This window comes from Hylaeus anthracinus, unplaced genomic scaffold (genome assembly GCF_026225885.1).
Source record: "Hylaeus anthracinus isolate JK02 unplaced genomic scaffold, UHH_iyHylAnth1.0_haploid 11982, whole genome shotgun sequence".
In the NCBI taxonomy this organism is placed as follows: Eukaryota; Metazoa; Arthropoda; class Insecta; order Hymenoptera; family Colletidae; genus Hylaeus; species Hylaeus anthracinus.
Window position 1 is genome coordinate 10,004,195 of NW_026534330.1, and position 20,783 is coordinate 10,024,977.

General features: G+C 33.3%; 1 protein-coding gene across 3 annotated transcripts in view; it reads left to right on the forward strand.

The window, feature by feature from the left end:
• The window catches only part of LOC128885865 (transmembrane protein 114), a 40,590-nt gene that overhangs the window by 13,283 nt on the left and 6,524 nt on the right, over positions 1-20,783 (forward strand). For 2 of the 3 annotated variants that reach the window (XM_054140186.1, XM_054140184.1), the window contains exons 2-3: positions 15,163-16,214; positions 16,891-17,137. In XM_054140186.1, coding sequence (XP_053996161.1) covers positions 16,182-16,214; positions 16,891-17,137 — 280 coding nt within the window. In that variant the 5' untranslated portion in view covers positions 15,163-16,181. Of the gene's footprint in view, positions 1-14,863; positions 14,992-15,162; positions 16,215-16,890; positions 17,138-20,783 lie in introns of those variants that run through there. The other variant, XM_054140185.1, reaches the window with a different exon arrangement.

Genomic DNA, 20,783 nt, shown 5'->3' on the forward strand with positions numbered 1-20,783 from the left:
AGAGAGAGAGAGAGAGAGAGAGAGAGAGAGAGAGAGAGAGAGAGAGAACAGTTCGGGAACAGTCTGGTCAATGTTACCAAAATTACGGACTCTCCTGTGCAATTATCGGTGCCGATGAAACAAACGTGACAGACGTGACTTTATATTTGGGTTTAGAGTACGATCGATCTGTAACCTGTTATTTTTTGTTTCACTTTGTGATTATTATTAAATCCATATGTCAACCGCATCCAGAATATATGTAACTATATAAAGTGAAATATTAATATTATTATATTAATTTGTAAAGTATATCGTGCATTTATAAAATCCATAGTTATCTGATTATTTATTAGTTGATTACTGATTACTTGTTATCAACAAGTTGTTAGTCATAATTATGAATTAAATATTGCCTAACTATGCTTAAGATTAGGATACACTTAATCAACGCGTTTGCACACGTGGTGCAGGAACCATCAATATAACATCACGGCGGAACTGCCTTGTAGACTTAGAGGAATTAGAGGACTGGAGACTATACATTCTGTCAAGCATGATACATAGGAGTGATTGAGTGTTGGAAACTTTCTTTTAACGTTCTTTAAGACTGCATGAATGAGATAATACAAATAAAAAAGAAAAACTGAACTAAGTGTGACTCAATTATATCTACAAAATATATTTTATTAACCAAAATCGGTCATGTCGTTCAACAATTAGAAATTATTACAATGGTTAAATAATAAAGACTGATATTTGACTAAATTATATATGTGAAAAAAATGAACATCATCCTCACGGAGATAAATTATTTATGTTATGCTTTAAACAACAGACGAAGAGATTTGAATTTATTGGAGTAAAATTAATAAACGCACTGTCTAACCAAGAAAATTTTTGCTGCCTGTTGCTTCCACGGCCTGGAGAAACGTATCTTTTACGTAATTACTACCTCGTTAACTCAGCCGATGGATCAAGGTGTAATTACTAACAGCAAGAAGTTATTTAGACGCAAGTTGCTGGAGTTGGGTGGTACACATGCTCGCAAAGTTCAAGAGTTTCATCCTGATTATGATATTAAAGACTGTATTGACTTACTCGGCGAGGCGTGGAACGGAGTAATGGCGGTGAATATTAGCAACCCGTTAAGGAAACTCCTCGTTCTTGAAACGCGAATTTCCAGCATCGATAGAATACGGAAACGCGGAAGAGTTTGTGAAAAGTACTTTCTCGGCAGAAATATCATAGTGAATTTTTTATTGCGAAAAAGAAGAAACTGGCGTCAGAGTAGAAGAATTAATCATCGCGGGAAGAAAACTGTTGGCAAAAAGAAAAGTACGATTCCATTCTCGCGTGGAGGAGGAAGAAATATATCGTTTGTTCAAGACAATTCTAACATTCTGAGCAGACATGGACGTAAAATTTGTTGAATTGCAAGCACACATTTTACTGGAATTTTGTAAGCAATGGTAATATTCAAAATAAAATACTTAATCGTATAGGTGTGATAACATTTATTTTATATAAAAGATCAATTTTCGAGATAATGTTTCTTCATTGCAAAATATATAAACTTTATACTTTTCATAACTATACTCAATATTTTTAATACTATACAATTTCATGTTGTAAAGAACAAAGTAAAAATTGTAAAGTACCTGAACATTAAAATTCCTCGCTATAATTCGTGATGTTCAAAGTACAATAGATTCAATCCTGAAATGAAAACGCGACCAACTTCCAGCTAAATGAAACATCACAGTTCTGATTTCATTGCAGTTATCCGAGGATTATCGCATTCCTCAGAAAATGATACTTGAAGGTGGCGTTATTAAAAGTGGTGTGAACAATATGGACTCGTTGGAGCCGCAAGTTTAATCAACAGAAACGTGTGCCGCGTGCCACGCAATTGTCGTAGGTCGTCGAGAAATTATTTAAAAATACATCGTCGACGTGAAACTATTTCTGGCCAAGACTGGCTGGCCGCTCGTACGAGTCGAGTCTCATCGTTTTGGGTTGGGCTGACTTTACGCACGCGATCAGCACCGACACGTGTTGGTGTTGTACTCGGTGTCAATCGCCTATTAACGTCGCCTTATCGTCTCAATTTACCAGAGAGTTATGTGAATCGATTTATCGGGAACGCCAGAGGTGCCAGTCACCAACAGCATTCAGGACTTTTTCTATAAATTTTATTTTATATTATACTAGCAGCATAGCGTTCACTGCTTTGCACCGGAAAAAAACATGTGAATTGATAAAGAATTATTATAAATAATGAAAGAATAATTAAATGAGCACAGACTTCAAACAAATGTTATTAAAGAACAAATTTCAATGGGAATGCCGAGTACAAATGTCACATATTTTCTGTAAAGTTTAAAAAGAACTTAAAACAAGATATTATTTTTCATGTAATTATCTTCTTTTTTCAAACAAATTTTGTTGTGAAAGCGGTGAACTCTAATTTTTTAGGAAGTGTTTAATATTAATAGAGAATTTCTGTTTAAAAATTCTTAACTCTGATTTATTGTATTTTGGACGCGATGGAGACAACAAATTATTTAAAAAAAGGTTCTTTCCAAAGTAAATACTTGCAAAACTCTATTTAGAGAAGTTCGAGTAACGTGCGTGTACAATTCTTTTGGAGTAATAGTTAGGAGCGAGGATATTTATTTGGATATTTATTGTATCTTCTATATCTTAGGTTAAGACACTGTAGAAAATACATTTATGAAAGAATCGAATATTATTGTGACGAATAGAAGGGATTATTTCGTAAGAATCAGGGGAGACAATACAAAAATAGAAATGAGAAACGCATCTATCCACTGAATCGATTCATTTGGCGTTGGCGAACGACGTATCAAGCCACCCCCAAGTCTATTTTCTCCATTACATGTATTTCCAAAGTGCTGATGTCACGGCAGACGTGTTCTACACTCTTTATCATTTCTGCAAACAGGGTTTTATATTTTCTATCATCTTTGACTCGAAAGTAAGCTAATATGAGCTTGTTTTCATCGAGAAGATTTCCAATAAGACTTGTTCAAGTGTAACCGTGATATGTCCGCAAATTAATTAATAGAAATCTTGTGTCTAGACAATTTTTACGTTAAACCAACAATTGAATATATCAAAGTAGCTGATTTCATTTTGATAGGCAGTAGGGATTCGTTCAATTTTTCGCTGGAACATTTTCACTGGTGGATCTATTTTAAAGAGCTCATGTATTCGTACTATTTCGGTCTTTAATAGCTTGACAGGGCAATTTTTGAAATTGGTTTCTTTTAACAGACGTCTAGCATGGTTTATTTATTTTCATATTTGATTTCTTAAGTGATAAGATGGAGCCCGGTATTTCAGTTCGATCCGGGAGCTTCCCTCTTAACTCGAATCAATTTCAGTTTGGAAGTAAGCGTAAGACGATACCTATTAAGCAACTACTATTTATTATCTGCATAAGTCAGTATTCCCGTGGAGATTAAACATTTTTCGAGTGTGTTAAGCGTCAATTATCCATGCACAGTTTATGATTATGACGTACGAAGTTTTCGAGTTGCTCGTGACGTCTTCACCGAGGGATTATTATTCTTTCGACTAATTTTACATCGTGTCAACAATCATGCTTCTCAGTTCACGGTTGTTTCTGTATTTATTTTTATTGAAAGTGTATAAAGACGACCAAAACGCCATGGTAATTTAGAAAGCAACTTTCCAGTTGAATGAACTAACACGTGCGAAGCAGTCGTTCGTTCCTTTTTTCGTGTCACTAAAAATAGTAACGTAAGTTCCTCTTAGTATTTGGTGGTTCCTATTACTTGATTTTAAAAGTGAAAAGTTATGAGGATACTCTTTTAGTTTTACTAGATTTGAGGCAAATTTTTTGATATTTTATGCAACCAAAGTAAGTGATATAAATTGTTGAAATTTGGTTCGTTTGTTTATACGTGTATGTAGAAGATTTTGTTAAGTTTAGAATCGTCCTACTCAATTTGTTTCGAAACTACGGGAAAAATGATTGTTTTGTTAGGGAAAAAGATATTACATGAAAATTTAACAAAATAACAGCACTTTGAAGTTATGCCTTTGATTTCTTCACACTGTTTATATTTTTAGTAGTACGAAAAAATTAAGCGTAGTTTATATGTGTGATTAGAAGTAAGACTTATTATAAAATTTAAACGTAAGTTTTCCGGTACCAAGATCTGCAGCAATAAAAATAAAAAAAATCTATTTTTGATAAAAAATTAACATGTAATACCCTTAATAACATAAAAAGTCGATAATAATTATAAAAAGGTAACCTCTTAATAATACAAAAGTAGATAGTAAATATAAAAGAGAACCCTCTTAATAATATATAAAGTAGCTAATAAATTTAAAAAAGTAGTCCCTTAATAACAAAAAATGTAAATAATAAATTTCACAAATTCAATTTCTACAAGGCAATGTTTTGTTAGTTCGTCGACCTAAGTATCCGAAATCATCGCGATGTTCGACCAGCGATACACGACCGACTGGCTTCGCTGTCTGGCCAGTGCAGACTTTTCTACTGCAAAGAAATAGAATGCCCGGCCAAGAATAATTCATTGCACGGGATAGATCGTCGATAGTTACGGTCTTTCCACCAGTAACGACCGCCGTTGCGTCAATCAATCATTGTTTTCGTTAATGCGAACTCGGCCATGGGTAAACAAACCTGTAGATTTCGAGCTGAATTCTATTCCCAACCGATGTTCGCGTATTTCTATTTGTCTTCGGCGCCCAAAGGCGAGAATAGCGTTGGTGGGAATTTAGCAAGGTCGTATGCTCGTGTTTCACGGATATATTTGACAGAAAGACTCATAAACTCGCCTGCTTTCCAAGACGATCGATCATCGACGGAGAGAGACGAGAGAGTTATGATGACGATAAATCGATGCTGTGCCGTTCACCTCACTGTTTCACCTTCGCCAACCTAACAACTACTAGTTACATTCGCACCCTTCGTTCACGTTCCATTCTTTAGTGAGACGAGATATGAAAAAGTCCAGTGAATACAGTAAAAATAATTTAGTGCTGAATGAAAATCAGAAAATAATTATAACACTATATGGAAATATAAAAAATGTGTGAAATAAAACACAGCCCAGTGATTTTCAAACTGAATAGAAAGCAAACAAGTAAAACAGAATTGCTTTATGTTTTATTTAGAATTAATTTAGTCTAATTAATTTTAAATCGAGTTGTTCATTTCTACTGGTTGAATATAAGAGGTTATTTGAAGTAGTACTCTGGCTGAAATAAATAGACGATACTATTATATTATATATTGTAAGTATAAAATTATAAACCGTGACAATCCAAGTAACATTTGTATAATTTTCGAGTCATGAATGACATAAACTTAGGAACTTATAAAACAAACTAAAAGGAGTTACACTCCTGAATTATGAAATAGGAAAAAGGAAGAATAGTAATATAAATAAAAATATAATAAATACGACATGAAGTATACAAGTTAAGTGATATTTATGAAAGTACCATTAGCGAGTAAAAATTATTTATGCGCAATGCGCATTATGCATATTTTACAAGACGGATCAAAATTGAATTAAACTGAACAGAGCCGAGAAAAATTCAATCGTTTAATGTAAATCAACATTGCAAAGGATACAATTTATGCTGTCAGAAGGAATTTTCTAGCATTGCGATGTTGACGTAAATTATTTGATACACACATGAGGGTGTGGCAGAAAATAACATTAAGAATTTAACTACTCCTAATTCGAGCTTTTAGCGCTAATATATTCACAGCATGACCTTAATGGTTTTCGGTTATTAAGCATTTCAGTAATACTTTCATTATATTCATTGTGTCTTAAACATGATGACACTACGAGAACTCGTTCTAAAAACTGAGCAATTATTTCTGCCTTTGGCTCTTGTAAATATTTTCTCCAAAGAAATATTAAATAACGTGGCTTAATAAAATCATAAATTCATTTAACAAAAGAAATTCTGATAGCAACAAATTCAATGGTTCTTACAGTATCTACTGTTGCGGCAGTTTAAAGTAGAACTTTAATAAACAAGAAAGTAATTGTCGCCATCGAGGTGGAAAATTATCAAGAGTCGTGCTTTGAAGGGTAGCAAAAGAATTCATGGCCATCGCGCGACAAATGAAAATTAATTCGCAGAAAATTTCTCGCATATTTTCCAAATATAATAGTCTGTACATATTTTGTATAATAATATTTACTGAAATATTAAATGATACACACGTATGTATTAACGTTTATACATTGTTATAAATTACGATGTACATATTTCATTGAAATGAATTTCCAACACAGTAATATTTTCCTCGGTGACGATTTTCGTAATAACTGGCTTATCAAAAGCTTTTGATAAAACACGCATGCTGGGGAATATATCCGATTTATCTGCAAATATTTACACAGATTTTCAAACAATATGAAATTCGTTTAAATGTTCACCACGATTGCATTCACAAGCGTAATTAATTATTAAAAAAAAACCTGATTTTAAAGCTGTTTTCGAAAAACCCATATTATGAATGTTCGATAGAGTCTAATAAATATTTTACGAAGGTAATTTTACCTCAAAATGATGTTGCTCGTATATCTGTTGGTTAAGCAATTTAATTTATTATTTGTTAGCAATTGTCTCATTTAATTTCTAACAATACAAACAAACTTTATCGTTAACTATTTCCCGTACCAAAAAAATTGTATTCTCACGCACTGTTTACGCTTTTAATGTTTGGAACTGTACTCTGTTTTCTTCAACTACACCACCTCTGATTTTCTACACTTGAAAAGCACACGGAGGTCCGTCGAGAGATTCTTGAAGACGAGATTCATTCAAGTATGTGCTCATCCAACGTATCGCACTATCGAACTTTTCATGAAAATGGACCCCAATACGAAGAAAATTCTGTTCCGCACTGTTTCCTCGTGAAACGAACACTTGTACTAGTTGTACCGTTCGTTACCGGACACCTTGTATTTTGGATCATCAGAAGACGGATAAAGGGCACGAAACGATGGCACGGTTCCGGGAAAAAAGGGAGCAATACTCGTAAATAGCAACGGTGGGCGTCGACTATATGGCCTAACAGCGGCACACGTTGGCTTTATCAGCATTTATAACTCCATGCGCAGTTCGTGCAGCTGCAGCTGCGGTTAAATAAACTACGTGCAACGCCATGCTTTGGGCTTGTAAACGAATAAAACAATGGCGTGTGCATTGACGTCATACGTGCAATAAAAAACGATGAACATCGATAACGTTTGAACGGTCGACTTTTACGTATCGTTAACGCTTTCAGACGGAATGGCTCGCGTACGTCTACCCTGTAATCTTAGTCCAGTCAGCCCGTCGACGCACGTCGCTTTTCTCGTTTTGCATCGTTCCTTTTTCGTTCTGGCCATCTATCGGAAGTGGTGGTTAAAGTGCAATTTAATTGACGATTTGCAATTGATATTAATGTAGTAATTACGAGAATGGATTGTTAGTAGAAATTATATTTGAAATCGTCAATTGTTAATTGCCATTAATAATTCAATTAAGAATTACAAAAGTCAATTGCTTGCAGTAATTAAAGTTACCAGTTAATTTCTTTAATTGTGAAATTAAATTGCTTATAGTAAATATAGTAAATATATTTGAAATTGTCGAATAATTAATTGATTAATTGATTGTTGATGGCTATTGATGGTATATTATTGGTGTGACGCTTCTTTATTAGTTTGTTTAATTTATATATTTCTACATAATCATTTATAATTAATTTAAGCAATTATTATATTATCCATTTAATTTCTAGCAAATCTGACGTTGAAATAGCTACTCTTCCAATGCTTAATACACGAAAGTATCTTTCAAAAATGATTTTAACTATTTTCGATTATCATAGAATATTATATCTCTGATCTACGCAATTATTCGTAATTAATTGGAACAATGGCTACAATGCCAATTGTTTCATTCATTAATTTTCAATCAAACAAACGCTGAAATAGATATCGTCTTCTATTATGCACCTTCCAATGTTACGTATATCTTTAAGCTCTCAGTGATTCTAACCATTTATAGCTTATAGCTATTGCAAATCATCATCCATCACCATCCTATCTTCGGTCTGTCTTTGAATGCGTCAAAGATTTTACCGAAACTTTTTTCACAGGGCTAATATACTCTTCGCTGACAGCTTGCTGGCGTTTAATATCCCAGTCGTAACGGTTGCTATCCTTTGTACCTACGTAAACTGTCAGCGTGATATATATCTATCGGAATCTATCATCGTTCGGGTCATAAATTTATTTAAGTTCCGCGATTAAGTGAAACACAGCACCGACAGATTGCAGTTCCAACACAGCCGCTAATATAACGGATTGAATATTTTACGATCAATGCGCAATGGAGAAGCGTTAAGTTACTTAGCATAATATTACAAGGCCGACAGGAAACTAGGGCAAACTGTATGACACGAAGGGTGATAGGAAAACTATTTCGCTTCGGATACGTCGTTCGGTAAATAAATAATGTTATTGCAGTGCTTCGATCTACGTAGCCTAAAGTTTGAACTTCCAATTCTAATTCTGCGTCATTGCGCAGACGAATGTGGATCGAGGGCAGTATTTCCGTTTGTGTTCCCCATTATGCGATGGAGAACTTTTGGAAACGGTATTGCAAGAAATAGGTAGAAATATGAGAATGACTTTGACAAAGAAAATAAAGAGACGATCACGTTACCAGAGAACATTCGATACCTTTTAAAGTCAGTGACGCTAAAAACAATTTCTACGGTTACGTTCTTTTTTAATCGATATAAGTGGACATTCCCATACGTTCCTTTTGTTCGTTCGAAACGTATCGCCAGCGATCTTCCATGAAATGACCTGTCATTCCGGTTTCCCGGTGTAACGAAGCGCCAGACAGACGTTTCATGAAATTCGACTCTGTCTGGCAATTACATAACTAGACTACTTATACAGATATCAGTTACTTAGCAGAGAGGGCTAAAATTTTATTCGAGGACTGAATGACGAATACAATTAAGATGTAGCAATTTATTCGTGACGTTTAATTAATGCAACAGTTAAAATTTGTATTTTTTTATTTAGATTATCCAATTAATGCGCTAATACTGTTCTCTTACATTTTACATATTATTTCTTAAGATTACTGATCATGCAAATATTTTGTTTGTACTCTATGCCCCAATTAAAATTTTAACTTCTATCTAATAAGTAACAGATACATTTAACGCATAGATATTTATTTAATACAATAATTAAAACTTTTATTTATGTTTCTGATTAAGACAATTTTTGTTTATTTCGTACTTGATCGAAACTTTCATCTAGAAAAGCTCTTCACTCGTCTCTGGTGACGATCAATTTTGATGAACAGTTAACATGCAAATTTTATGTAATACAGTTCAAATATTTGTCGCTTATCGGAATTCAAGGAAATTATTATCTGCACGCACAAACTAGCCGCGTCCCATGTCACGACCTGAGTTTGTTGAACGCCGAGTAAAATACGTAGCAGCGAAGTGAACTGACACGCGAATATAATGCATAATAAATATAGCGACGTGGCTTTAAAAAACATGGTATTATCTTTAGCGAGTGTCGGTTAAACTAGACTTCTTTACAATGACACGAAACCATTGAATTAGAAAGTGTGTCGAATGAAAACTCTGGATTGCGGTTGTAAATTTTTTCTTTTTATTTATTTAAAACTCTTTGAAACTCTCTAACAATGAGAATTATATGGCGTTGCATAGGTTTGTACACGATACAACTTATCTTACGTCTTAGGGTTAATACAAAGTATTCGTTCTTATTTGGATATCGTGTTTCAAATTTATTTCGATTGCAAATATACTCGTAGTTTAATGGAAGCCGTGCAATGCGCATAAAATGAAATGATTTCGGTGGAAAGATTGGTCAGCCACGTCCATGGAACGAAAGTTTGTTCGTTGGATTTTGCGCGTGAAAACCCATATTCATAAGCATGGTATGAAAGGAAAAAGGGGTACGAGTTTCGCAAACTAGGCCAAATGCCAATAATACCGCAGCTCGATGGGACCTTTTATATTCTTGTCTCCGCCATACTAGATCTCCACACTTCCCCGCAATTGCCTTATTAATGAAATTACTTACCACTTTCGCCAAGCCAACGTATCACTCGAAAAGCACCAAAGAATGTTCTAATAAAATTTCGCCCCCTTTATTCTCTAAAAAGTAATTGCATTAAGTGCTCCCTGCATTTTCCTTTAACAGACTTATCGTTCCACGCGGAACACGAAATTCTTCTGGAATAATGGCATTTCAGTGGCAATAAGAGGTTAATTGAAAATTCATTCGCAGCTTGTTTGCTTTGGAAAAATTTCTTCGAGTACAAAAGGAATTATAGTCTTTGCAGGCTTGATGAAACGTTCCGTGTAAAGCGTTTTCAGATATGAATTTTAATCTCGTTTGATAGAATTTAAGATAAATTTATTGGAATGAATAGTAGTATAATGGGAAGAAGAACATTGAATGTTTAAAAGATTAGTATAAAATTTTGCAAAATGATTATCAACAGTACAATTTAGAGTGCTATATGTGTTTTATATTGTGTGTAATTTGATAGAAAATTGTGTTGGATTATCTAGTTCCCCTTTCCTATTAAACCTAATTTAATTAGTTATTTTAAATTTTTTACTTTGTTTATTTTGAATATTCAACGTAAAGTAAATTCTAAAAATTGAAACATATACATCCATAGTTAGATAAATTTGAAGAGCGTCTTTAGAAATGTTAAGTTTGGTTTTCAGTTCATCAAAAATTAATTTAGGTAGGGTAACGGAATTAGCGTCATCTAAGCTCTCTGAGTGACGTTCTTGTGTATAATAATTTATGTATACTGGTTGATCGTGAAGATCGTTTTTCACGTCCGCGAATCTCGTAAATCCGGGCTGCACGTGTTGCTATGATAAACACATTCATCGACAAGCCGAGGCGTTAAGATACTTTTGGTGATCGTTCGATTGCCAGCAGTATTTTCATTCGCGTGCTATTACGTTCCCTTCGCAGCTAATATCGATATTAAAATTGAAGAGGAACTCGACGTTTGAATCATTCCTTGAAGATAACAATTTATCGTTAGGATGTACTTCAAATGTACTTGCTACTGATTCATTTCCTTAATGGACAAATTTGTAAACAAACGTATTAAATCTCTTTTAAATTATTTTTTTTTATATAATACAAATGATAATGTAAATGATAGGTGTGCATATTAAAGCAAGAGCACACCTATATGTTTCTATTTGTAAAACAAATCTCAAATAAATTAACATTTAGTAAACAGCGCATTCAAGTGTTCAATCGATTTTAGATAAATATAAGCACAGTGTAATATGTGAATACTTTTGTTTCATTGACACTTCATTGTATATTTAAATATCGATTGTTTACTTTAATGTTAAAAATTTAGAAAGGTTTTATGTTCGATTAAACAGGATATTTTTGTACCAGTAAAACTTTTTCGTTGTAATTTACTGGATGATAAAGTCATACAGAGAATATTTGAACGAGAAATTTCCATAATAAGGTGCAGAAAATTGGAGTTTTGTCTGTACCAAATTACACGGACAAGCGAAATCAATATCAGTTACATTTTCTAGCGTTCCACCTGTTTCATATATTTTCCTCTCAGCAAATTTATGTAACACGATCTGAGAGACTGTTTCCATACAAAGTTTACACAGTATTTTTCTCCCAGTTGCACGCGACTACAACTTCCAAATATATGTAGTTATTCAAGGATATTTCTGACGTAAATTAAATGTTTATACTATACAGTTACATTCTTACGTTAAGTTTTCTGTTAAAGCTACAGGCCATTTTTAACCTTTACATTTCGTCGTTATTAAAATTGTTGACTAATAAAATTTGCCTGTGCCGTTCTACCGCCTGCAGTAGAAACAGACAGTCTATGTCAGCCATCGAATACGTTACTCCTTATAAGCAGAGGTAGACAAAATTGATGCCAAGATAATAAATTGAACATTTTTTTTGTCATTTATTCTACCAAAATTACAATTTGAATTTTAAAACGATTTGTTGAATAAAAATTATAAAATGATCTTATACTTCACGGTAAACAAAGACACTTCTAAATAACTGCTTCGTGGAATAAACGCGATGAACGAATCACTGTTTGTTTTATTATTCGAATAAAATTGTGCTCGTCCCTATTCGTAAACATTTAATAAAGTATCGCCGCAAATTCTTTCGTGGTTACGGTTCAGGAATTCAACAATTAATTACACGTTGCAGAGCTACCATGATGACATAAACAATAAATTCGATGTTCAAAGTACGTCTGCCTTGTTCCCGTTCAAATATAAACTCTACGTGGTGAATAACTTGGTCTTTGTATTTTACGCCAAAATAATTGTGGTTGAATTATTCAAGAGAATTTAATTAATGAGTTGCTCCATCGGTATGCATATCTAAACGAAATTACGAAGCAAAGTAGAGTATACCTTCGACTTACAGTGAGATGTCTGGCATTCGATGGTGTCTTGCCAAATTTATGCCCGGCCACTGGTTCGCATCGAAACATTCAGAGTTTTAGTTCTCCAACCCTCATGTGAATTTCTATGCTCGAGTCTATTTTTCTTCGTGCACTATTCTCTCATAAATATGTAGAGCGATTAGCGAGCGAAATGTTAAAAGGAAACTTTTATTTTTATCTTTCTATTTATTCTCATTTTTATTATCTGACTGATATAATTAATGGAGAACCATTATTCATTTCTTGCACAATTTTGGTATAATTTTACAACCAAAATTCTTAGGCCTTTTAGTTTTCTTTTTTCAGTTGATATTTATATTTTTCTACTTTTGTAATATCAAAACCACAGTGTTTTGCTTAACATCCTGTTTGTATCTGTCTGCTCTCTTACACATTTAATTCATATTTTTAATTTTTTCATCTGTTTTGTAATTTTGTAGCATTAATATCAAAGTGCTCGATTCTCTACAATTGCCTCATGTTTGCATTCGTCTATGTGCATATCATTGACAGAAATTACATAAATTAAAGTAGTATCTCTTTGTTAGTAATATAAATTCATGTTGTCCTTGTTCAGTAACAATTTACTTAAAAATCTCAGTTAATTTCGAGCCTGAAAAATACCCAAATACTAAAACTACCAATGACTATCTGTACTCGGTGATTTTAGTTGCGCATTGATGGACAATTCTACAACAATAAATATCTTCTATTTCGCCGAGATAGCCCATTATTTCTATATTTTATCATTTTTAAGTAAGCTTGATCGTCATTATTTTACCTAAATTCCAGTCGAAACGTTGCGCGAATAATACCAATACGCATTGTTGTGGCTACGAAAAAAAGAAACTGCCATATATATAATCCTCCAGTCAAACATCGATCCTCGTACACAATTGACACGACCATTCGTTTGCACGTTGGCAAGTCTCTAAGCCTTGTCATCGGATTTATTTGTCAAGAGGTGTCTTAACAAAAGGTGGCCAGAACCATTATTTTCTGGCATAAGCTTCGATCCGTCACGACGCAGGAGTTTTCTTTTTTGCTTACTCTCTCCGCTCGCTATACCGAGAGTTGCCGCTCTTTTGGCACGGTGATATGGTAACAACGCGACGTTCCACGAATTTCTCTCAACACAAAGACCGAGGAACATCCTACGAGTTAACCGACGACGAGCATGGGTCGTAAAGTGTGCGTGGAAGTTAGCTGGTAGCGCCTTTCAGATCTCGATGCTGCTTCCATTATAATAATTCAGGCTTCGAAATGCCTCGTGTCATTTTATTTTCAGCTGCTACTCAATTTCACTTTTTTTTTTTCAAGAATTATTTTGCTTCCCGAATACGAACGCGCGAGCTTTGTTACATTGTGGCGCGATAGACGACGCTTGAATATTTCTTTGCGCAACACTGTTATAGGTTACGAGCAAAGGAAAGTTGTGTGAGTCAATTATTATTTTTAACGTGAGCTTAATGCGCAAAACGAGTGGTTTCATCGGAATATTGATTATATTCAAACGTAAATACAGAGAGCGAATGAATTGGCATCTACGTGGTATAAACATTTAAAAACTAAAAATTCTTAGATAATGGATTTCGGATCAGGTATACGTTATTTTAAATTTTATTGTAATTTCATGTATTGTTCGGTACTAATCATGTACTTGTAAAGGGAAGGTTAGTTTGAATTGGACCACTTTGGTTATAGTTTAAAATTGGAATATTTTTAATTGTGTGAGTGATAATACTTTAGATGTATTTGTCAGAGTTATCGCAATTCGAGGAAATGCAATTATGGCAATATTGCAAAGAAAAATATGTTTTCACTATTTTCATAAAGAAACTTTTATTTGGTCTAATGAAATCGATAGATAAATTGTACAAAATTTGTTCAGGTTTACTAATCTCTCAAGACTATAGAATTTCTGGCGTTCAAAAAATATATTTATATTCTATATAAATAATATACAAATTTTAAGATAATAATGATATTTAAAATAAATAGAACGAAGTAATGAAATAATAATTAAAGTAATATTTATAAGAAAATATTTTATATTTTATATGATGGTTTACTATTTTACACGAAAATGCTTTCAACATGAGAAACTGTAATTTAAAGACACGTGTCATAGCCAGCAATGAAAGACAAAACCTGACAAATAACGATAACGAGTAGCTATGGCGAAGTGTCTCTAGCTATTATCTTGGCGTATTTCTTCTTGGCCAATTATTGCGACATGGATTGAGAACAAAGGGAACGCTTTAAATAAACTGTGCCATTTCGAAGACTGAGTTCGCGAAAAAGTTTCCTCGTGCCCGTTTCAATACTTTCGAATTCTGTCATATTATTCATTTTTCACTTTAAAATTCAGCGTCAAGATTGATTCTATTTTTGAGAACACACTAAAATATCGTCTCAAAATAAGTAGTGAATTGACAGCTTCTTTGTAGAAATATATTTTTAGTAATAATTAATATAAATAATACTTGTACATTCATTGAAATTAATTTTAATATTAACACATTATATCGTACGCATGACAGATAAGACTTTTATGATAATTTATGTATTCATTATTGTATATTCAATTTTCAGGTGATTCGCGCAAAATTTTAATGGAATAATGGAATAAACAAGGAACCAGAAGCCCAGACAATAAGTGAGTCACATTTTTCGTAAATTTTGAAACAATTATGACGAATAATATTTGATGGGTTAATTCCTGCCATTATTGTAGGAAAGACATGGAAGTCACCGAATGGAATTCATCGATCGAAATGACAAATATGACCACAACGAGTACCAGGGAAAAATAATGATGTTTGACAATTAAATTGATGTGAAGAGAAACAGAGATTAGAGGAGAAATAAATCAAGAAATCCTTATTTCAAAGAAACAAATATTCGAACAGCAGTAAAAGGCGAAGAAGTTTAGTTTTGTGTTAAAACTAAAAAATCAGCGAAATGTATGAAAGTACTCTGCAAAATTAATTAAGAAAATATTACGAATACAACAGCAAAATATAAAAAAAACCTTTAAAGGAAATGAAAGAATCAGTATGTAATCAACATATTAAAAGAATAATCGAGTCTAATGTGACGTCGCACATCCTTCAAGAAATAATATAAATTTAGAATCTACAAGTATGTAAACAAGTGAAAAAGTGATGGTTTAAAACATAAAAATTATAAAATAATATTTGACACACAGTCTTAAAACGTACTTCAAGTTTAACTAAAACAGCAACAAATAAAGTGTTGTAAACGTGGTAAAAACTTTCATGTAAAATAAACGCGACTCGCACATCATACTTAATTGATAAAAAAAGATTATCAAAGGGAACTCAGAACACGTCTATCTTTCTGAAAATAAAATGAAGTTTCGTTTTAATATTTCGAAATCTGCGTAACCTTTTTTATTAAACACGTGCTCAAAGGAATTCCGATGAAAATTTTGTGAAAACGTTTTCCCTAACATGTAGCGAATGAGTATCTGCAGTGTGGTGGCGCATTCAGTTCGTAAACCGATTAAACCGAGCCACAAAGGAAAGTAAAGATCGTAAAATTGGTACCGGATACGAATTTCCGAATCGATATCAAGAAAATTGATCGAAATGGCGAGTCGAATGAAGTCGCTGTACAATCAGGTACGTATTATTTTTCATCGTTTTTCTGCGTTATACTTTCCTGACATTCGAAACGAACCATTTGAGTTTAGTCCCTTTGAAATGACATGTAGTAATAAAAAGTAATTCGTATAATGTATATTTCTTTGAGCTTTGAATGGAGACGAGGGAAATTTTCTTCGAATAGTGAATGGCGGATATAAATTTATTCGATTTAACCGTTATTGAAATTGTAATTAATAAAAGTTAATTCTATAATCAAAATTCTACTTATTATTGAGGACTTATAAAATAAGAAGTTGTTCAATTTTAATTCGCTATTCGTAATTTTCATGCATGCAAGAACAGATTTAATATTAGTATAATTAATCTTTATCCGCGATTCTAAGAATTTTCCTTGGTATCTCCTGTGATAAGAAACTTCATTCTTTAGACGATTTATGAACATAAACTATTCGTCGAGTCACTATATATAGTTGGAAACGTAGAACATTATGCGAATACTGTTACAAAGCTGATGGTTTATGTATATTTTTATTAAGATCGTTATTAATAACGTATAAAGAAGAAAACATTAGTAAACGTGGTAAAAAACACAACGTGTACATTATACTTAATTAACAAACAAAAAATTATCAAAGAGAAGTGTTATAATCTAAAGGTAATGTATGGGTACTTTGTTACTCCCGTTGCTCAGGTTATCTTTGAGAGGCGAATTCTTCTGGGTTGCACGGTTCTCGTGGGATTATCAGTTTGCGTATGGTCGGTGGCCATTGGAACCAATCATTGGTTCACCATTAAAGCACCGAACGAAGAAGGTTTACCTCTCGGAGATGCGGGTAAAGCCGGTAGAAAATTGATCTACAAACAGATGGGTCTATGGAGTAGCTGTACCCATGGCTTGGCACCGGAGTCTGTAAATTCCAGTATCATGATACCTTACAGTAAGTAGAATTAATTTATTAAGAAAGCATTGCCATCATAGAACGTCTCTTAAATTTAAAACATTATAGGATTCAGGCACTGCAAAGAATAGAATTAATCCTACACTCTTTAAATTGCAATGCAAATTTAAACCTTTACTACAGTTCCAATTTTAATTACCCATCACATTTCATTCATTTATCTATTATTTTATCTATCTAAACCAAGAAAAGCCTATTTTCTGTTTTTATTATTTGAAATTTTGGTTATTATACGAACGAACGTGTACCAAGAAAACAGTCATAATTACTTTTGGTCAAAAGGACTTCACTTTTCCGAGGAGTATTAAAAATAAATTAAAAAATAGAAAAATAAAGTGCAAAGTGAAAATAATAAAAGAATTGTGAAATGAAGATTAGTATAAAAGAAACTATAAACAGATAAGAATGCTCCCTTCGTTGTGGAATAAAGGATCCACATTCGTGTGGTATTTGATCCGAAGTATAGATGACCATTTAACTCCATAAAACAACTAATTGGTGTCAATTAAAAGTGATTCCAATTCGAACGTATTTACAGATCGATAACGGCAACGAGGCTTGAATTAAAACAAGCTGACATAACAGTCTCTGCCAACTAGTCTCTTTGTGGCTGGCACGAATGTCTTGCAGCATGCTTTTCCGATAATTGAACACGCTACGCGTAATTTACAATTAGACGTGCCTGTTTCCGACGCAACGTTGCACGTTGTTTAAACCGTGCTCTAAGAGATTTTACGGCTTCATAAAATTGATGATTGCGAATTCCGACGGCACTATATTAAAGCCGCGGAAAATATGCAACGAAATGCCAACTGCCCGAGTGAAAAGATGGTGGCGATATGTCAAGAAAGGCGGGATCGTTGACCTATATAAATAATGGAGATATACGCAGAATCACGAACATTGTTTGCAATTGTTATTGGCGGAAAACCTTTTACCAAAAGAATGGAGAAGTTCACGCACCAATAATTCACGGATGCTTTGATACGCTTTCTGGATTCGGTTTTAGATTGAAACTTTGATCCATCCTTGATAAACGAATTAAAAGAAGAAGTAAGAGTGGAATCACTTATGCATTATATTTATTGATTTGACACTGCAAATAAGATTCTGAAGTAAATCAAAATAAATCTATGGTTAGATAGAGCACGTTATATTTTTATTAAATATTCATATTTAAGTGTTTCTATTTATTAAATAATAAAAATCGAAATGTTATTATATTTTCTACTTATATATATTAAATAGAAGTAATGTTACGCATTTAAATTTCGATTCCTAAATAATGAAAAATATAACATAGGTAGTCAATGCTAGTTGGGTCTCATAGCCAAAAATAGTTTAAATAGAAAGGAGACCTGCAGAATAACATCCAGAAAACAGTCAGAATTAGCATAATAAATATCTTTCAATATTCTCTGAGGAATTTTGTGGGTTCTGTTGAAATTTTCTCTTAAAGTTGGCTCTTATTGGTGTTTATTTCGCAACTCGGACTACGTAGTTGAGACTAATATGTATAATTATAATTTGTTTACTGCATTCATCACAAGTTGGAATTTCACTATGGTTAATTAACTGAATAATCCAATGACCGTAAAGGTTATAGAATGGAAAATAAATTTTTAACACTAGTCTTCATGTTATAATTAAAAAGTAAACCACAAATAAAATTAAACTAAAATCCAGCTAAAATCCTAACAAAAATAAACATAAGAGCTCATTAGCCCAATGCTGAACAGATTAATCGTCGTTTGCGTTATCTTCTCTCGTTTACCTGTTTACATCATTTACTTCAGATCAAACACCCACGCGAAGCCCTATAGGAGCGTTTGATTTATTAGTTTCTCGGTTAAAGTCGAAGCCATCTGGGCAAGCAGATTTCCATCGAATCTGTCATCGACAGCTTTACCACCATGTAATAAACTAAACGTAATTACAAACAACTCGCCTCGATACTCCATCCCTCAAACGTTTAATCATACTTGAGCATTCTATTTACATTGGGATTGGCAATCCACTTCTTCTTCTCTCTTCGCGGCTCTTTGATCGTCTGTTTAAATACCCCCGGTCAAATGCCGTGCCGGAGGTTCGTGTTTTCCCTGAGAATTTTTTCCCCTAAATCGTACACACGAAATTCGTGCGAGAAAAGCGTGGCCGGTATTAATATCGCCGGTTCCACATTGTGCAGTTAATCAAACAGTGTCAGAAACCGCGTCTGCAGCACTGCGCTCACTTATCATGCGTCACGCTCGGTGTTCCACATGTGTGCTCCATCATAAACACGGCAGAGTTACTAAATTACAGGAGTGTATGCTCAACGTAGTATCTGTTACGTCTCTATGAGCGCACATGAACTTTATCATCGTGGTTTCTGAGTTTGCAATTATGGAGATTAGCTGAAGAAATCGTTTAACCAATTGGGGCTATGGCGGAATTGTTCTTTCGATTCAACGATGACTATGCGGATGTTGTAACGATAATTTTTATTTTGTTTTATTATGAGCTGCTTGATAACGTGGACTCTTGGTTTCTTATTTTGTTTCGAATTTTTGTATTGTTTACATTTTGTGCATTCTTATTGCTTCAGGTATTATTTCTTCATTGTTACTTTGTTAGTTTTTGAATTAATTTGTATTTACATAATCTCGAGTCTTGGGCAGAGAGTGAAACAGTACCGTGTTCGTGCATTAGGTAAATTTAAGATAAAGTGACCATTAATTTTCTGGGGAATAACGAATGGGTTTAACGGTCGTAAAGTCGAAATTGTACCGAGAATTTAATAACAAGATTTACTGTTCACGTCGGGTTTACGAAGTAGTCGCGCTGCTTTATGACAGTGCTTTTGTTACACATAAAAATATGCACCGGGGTCCTTTAGTTTGAAAATGCAAATGTAAATATCCAGAAGAAGAGATAGAGATGCAATTCTATTCAACTGTTCACTCCAACTCCTTCTTTCATTTACATATCTACGCATACGAATTCCTTCTTTTACTTCTTTCCCCTTCATTATTTAGATTATTTACTCCAATTCTCTCTTTTATTTCTGAAATTACTCTTCGTTACTTCACGTTGAATTTCTGCATGTTTACTTGTTTTATTAAATATACAACAAACTAAGAGCACAATGCGCTTTTTGATAATAAATTGATTTCTCGTTTTTTTAGACAATATTATTCGAATTTTTAAATAATTAATCAACGAAACGACGTAACAGTAAATTTTAGAAAAATGATTGTAAAGAAAATGTTGATTTCTTTCAATAATTACACTTACTCATCATCAAGTTCGTAATTTGAACATTATTTTCGTCGTGGCTACCAAAAGAAATCCCAATTCTAAGGGAAATGTTGATTTCTTTCTGTAATTGTACTCTCCATCAATTTTATATAATTCTTCAAGGTTATAAATTATGGACATTCATTTAGTTGTCTCCAGAAAAAAAATTCTATTTTATATCTTCTAAATCTCTTTCAGTATTCGCTTTACCTCATTTTTATTCGACTAGAAGGTAGAGGGATAACGGGCAATTGATATTAATTTATACAGTAAAGCTTACGAACACCTTGCCTTGCATGACTCAACAAACTAAACGACGATCCCGGAATATATGAAAACTTTTCGA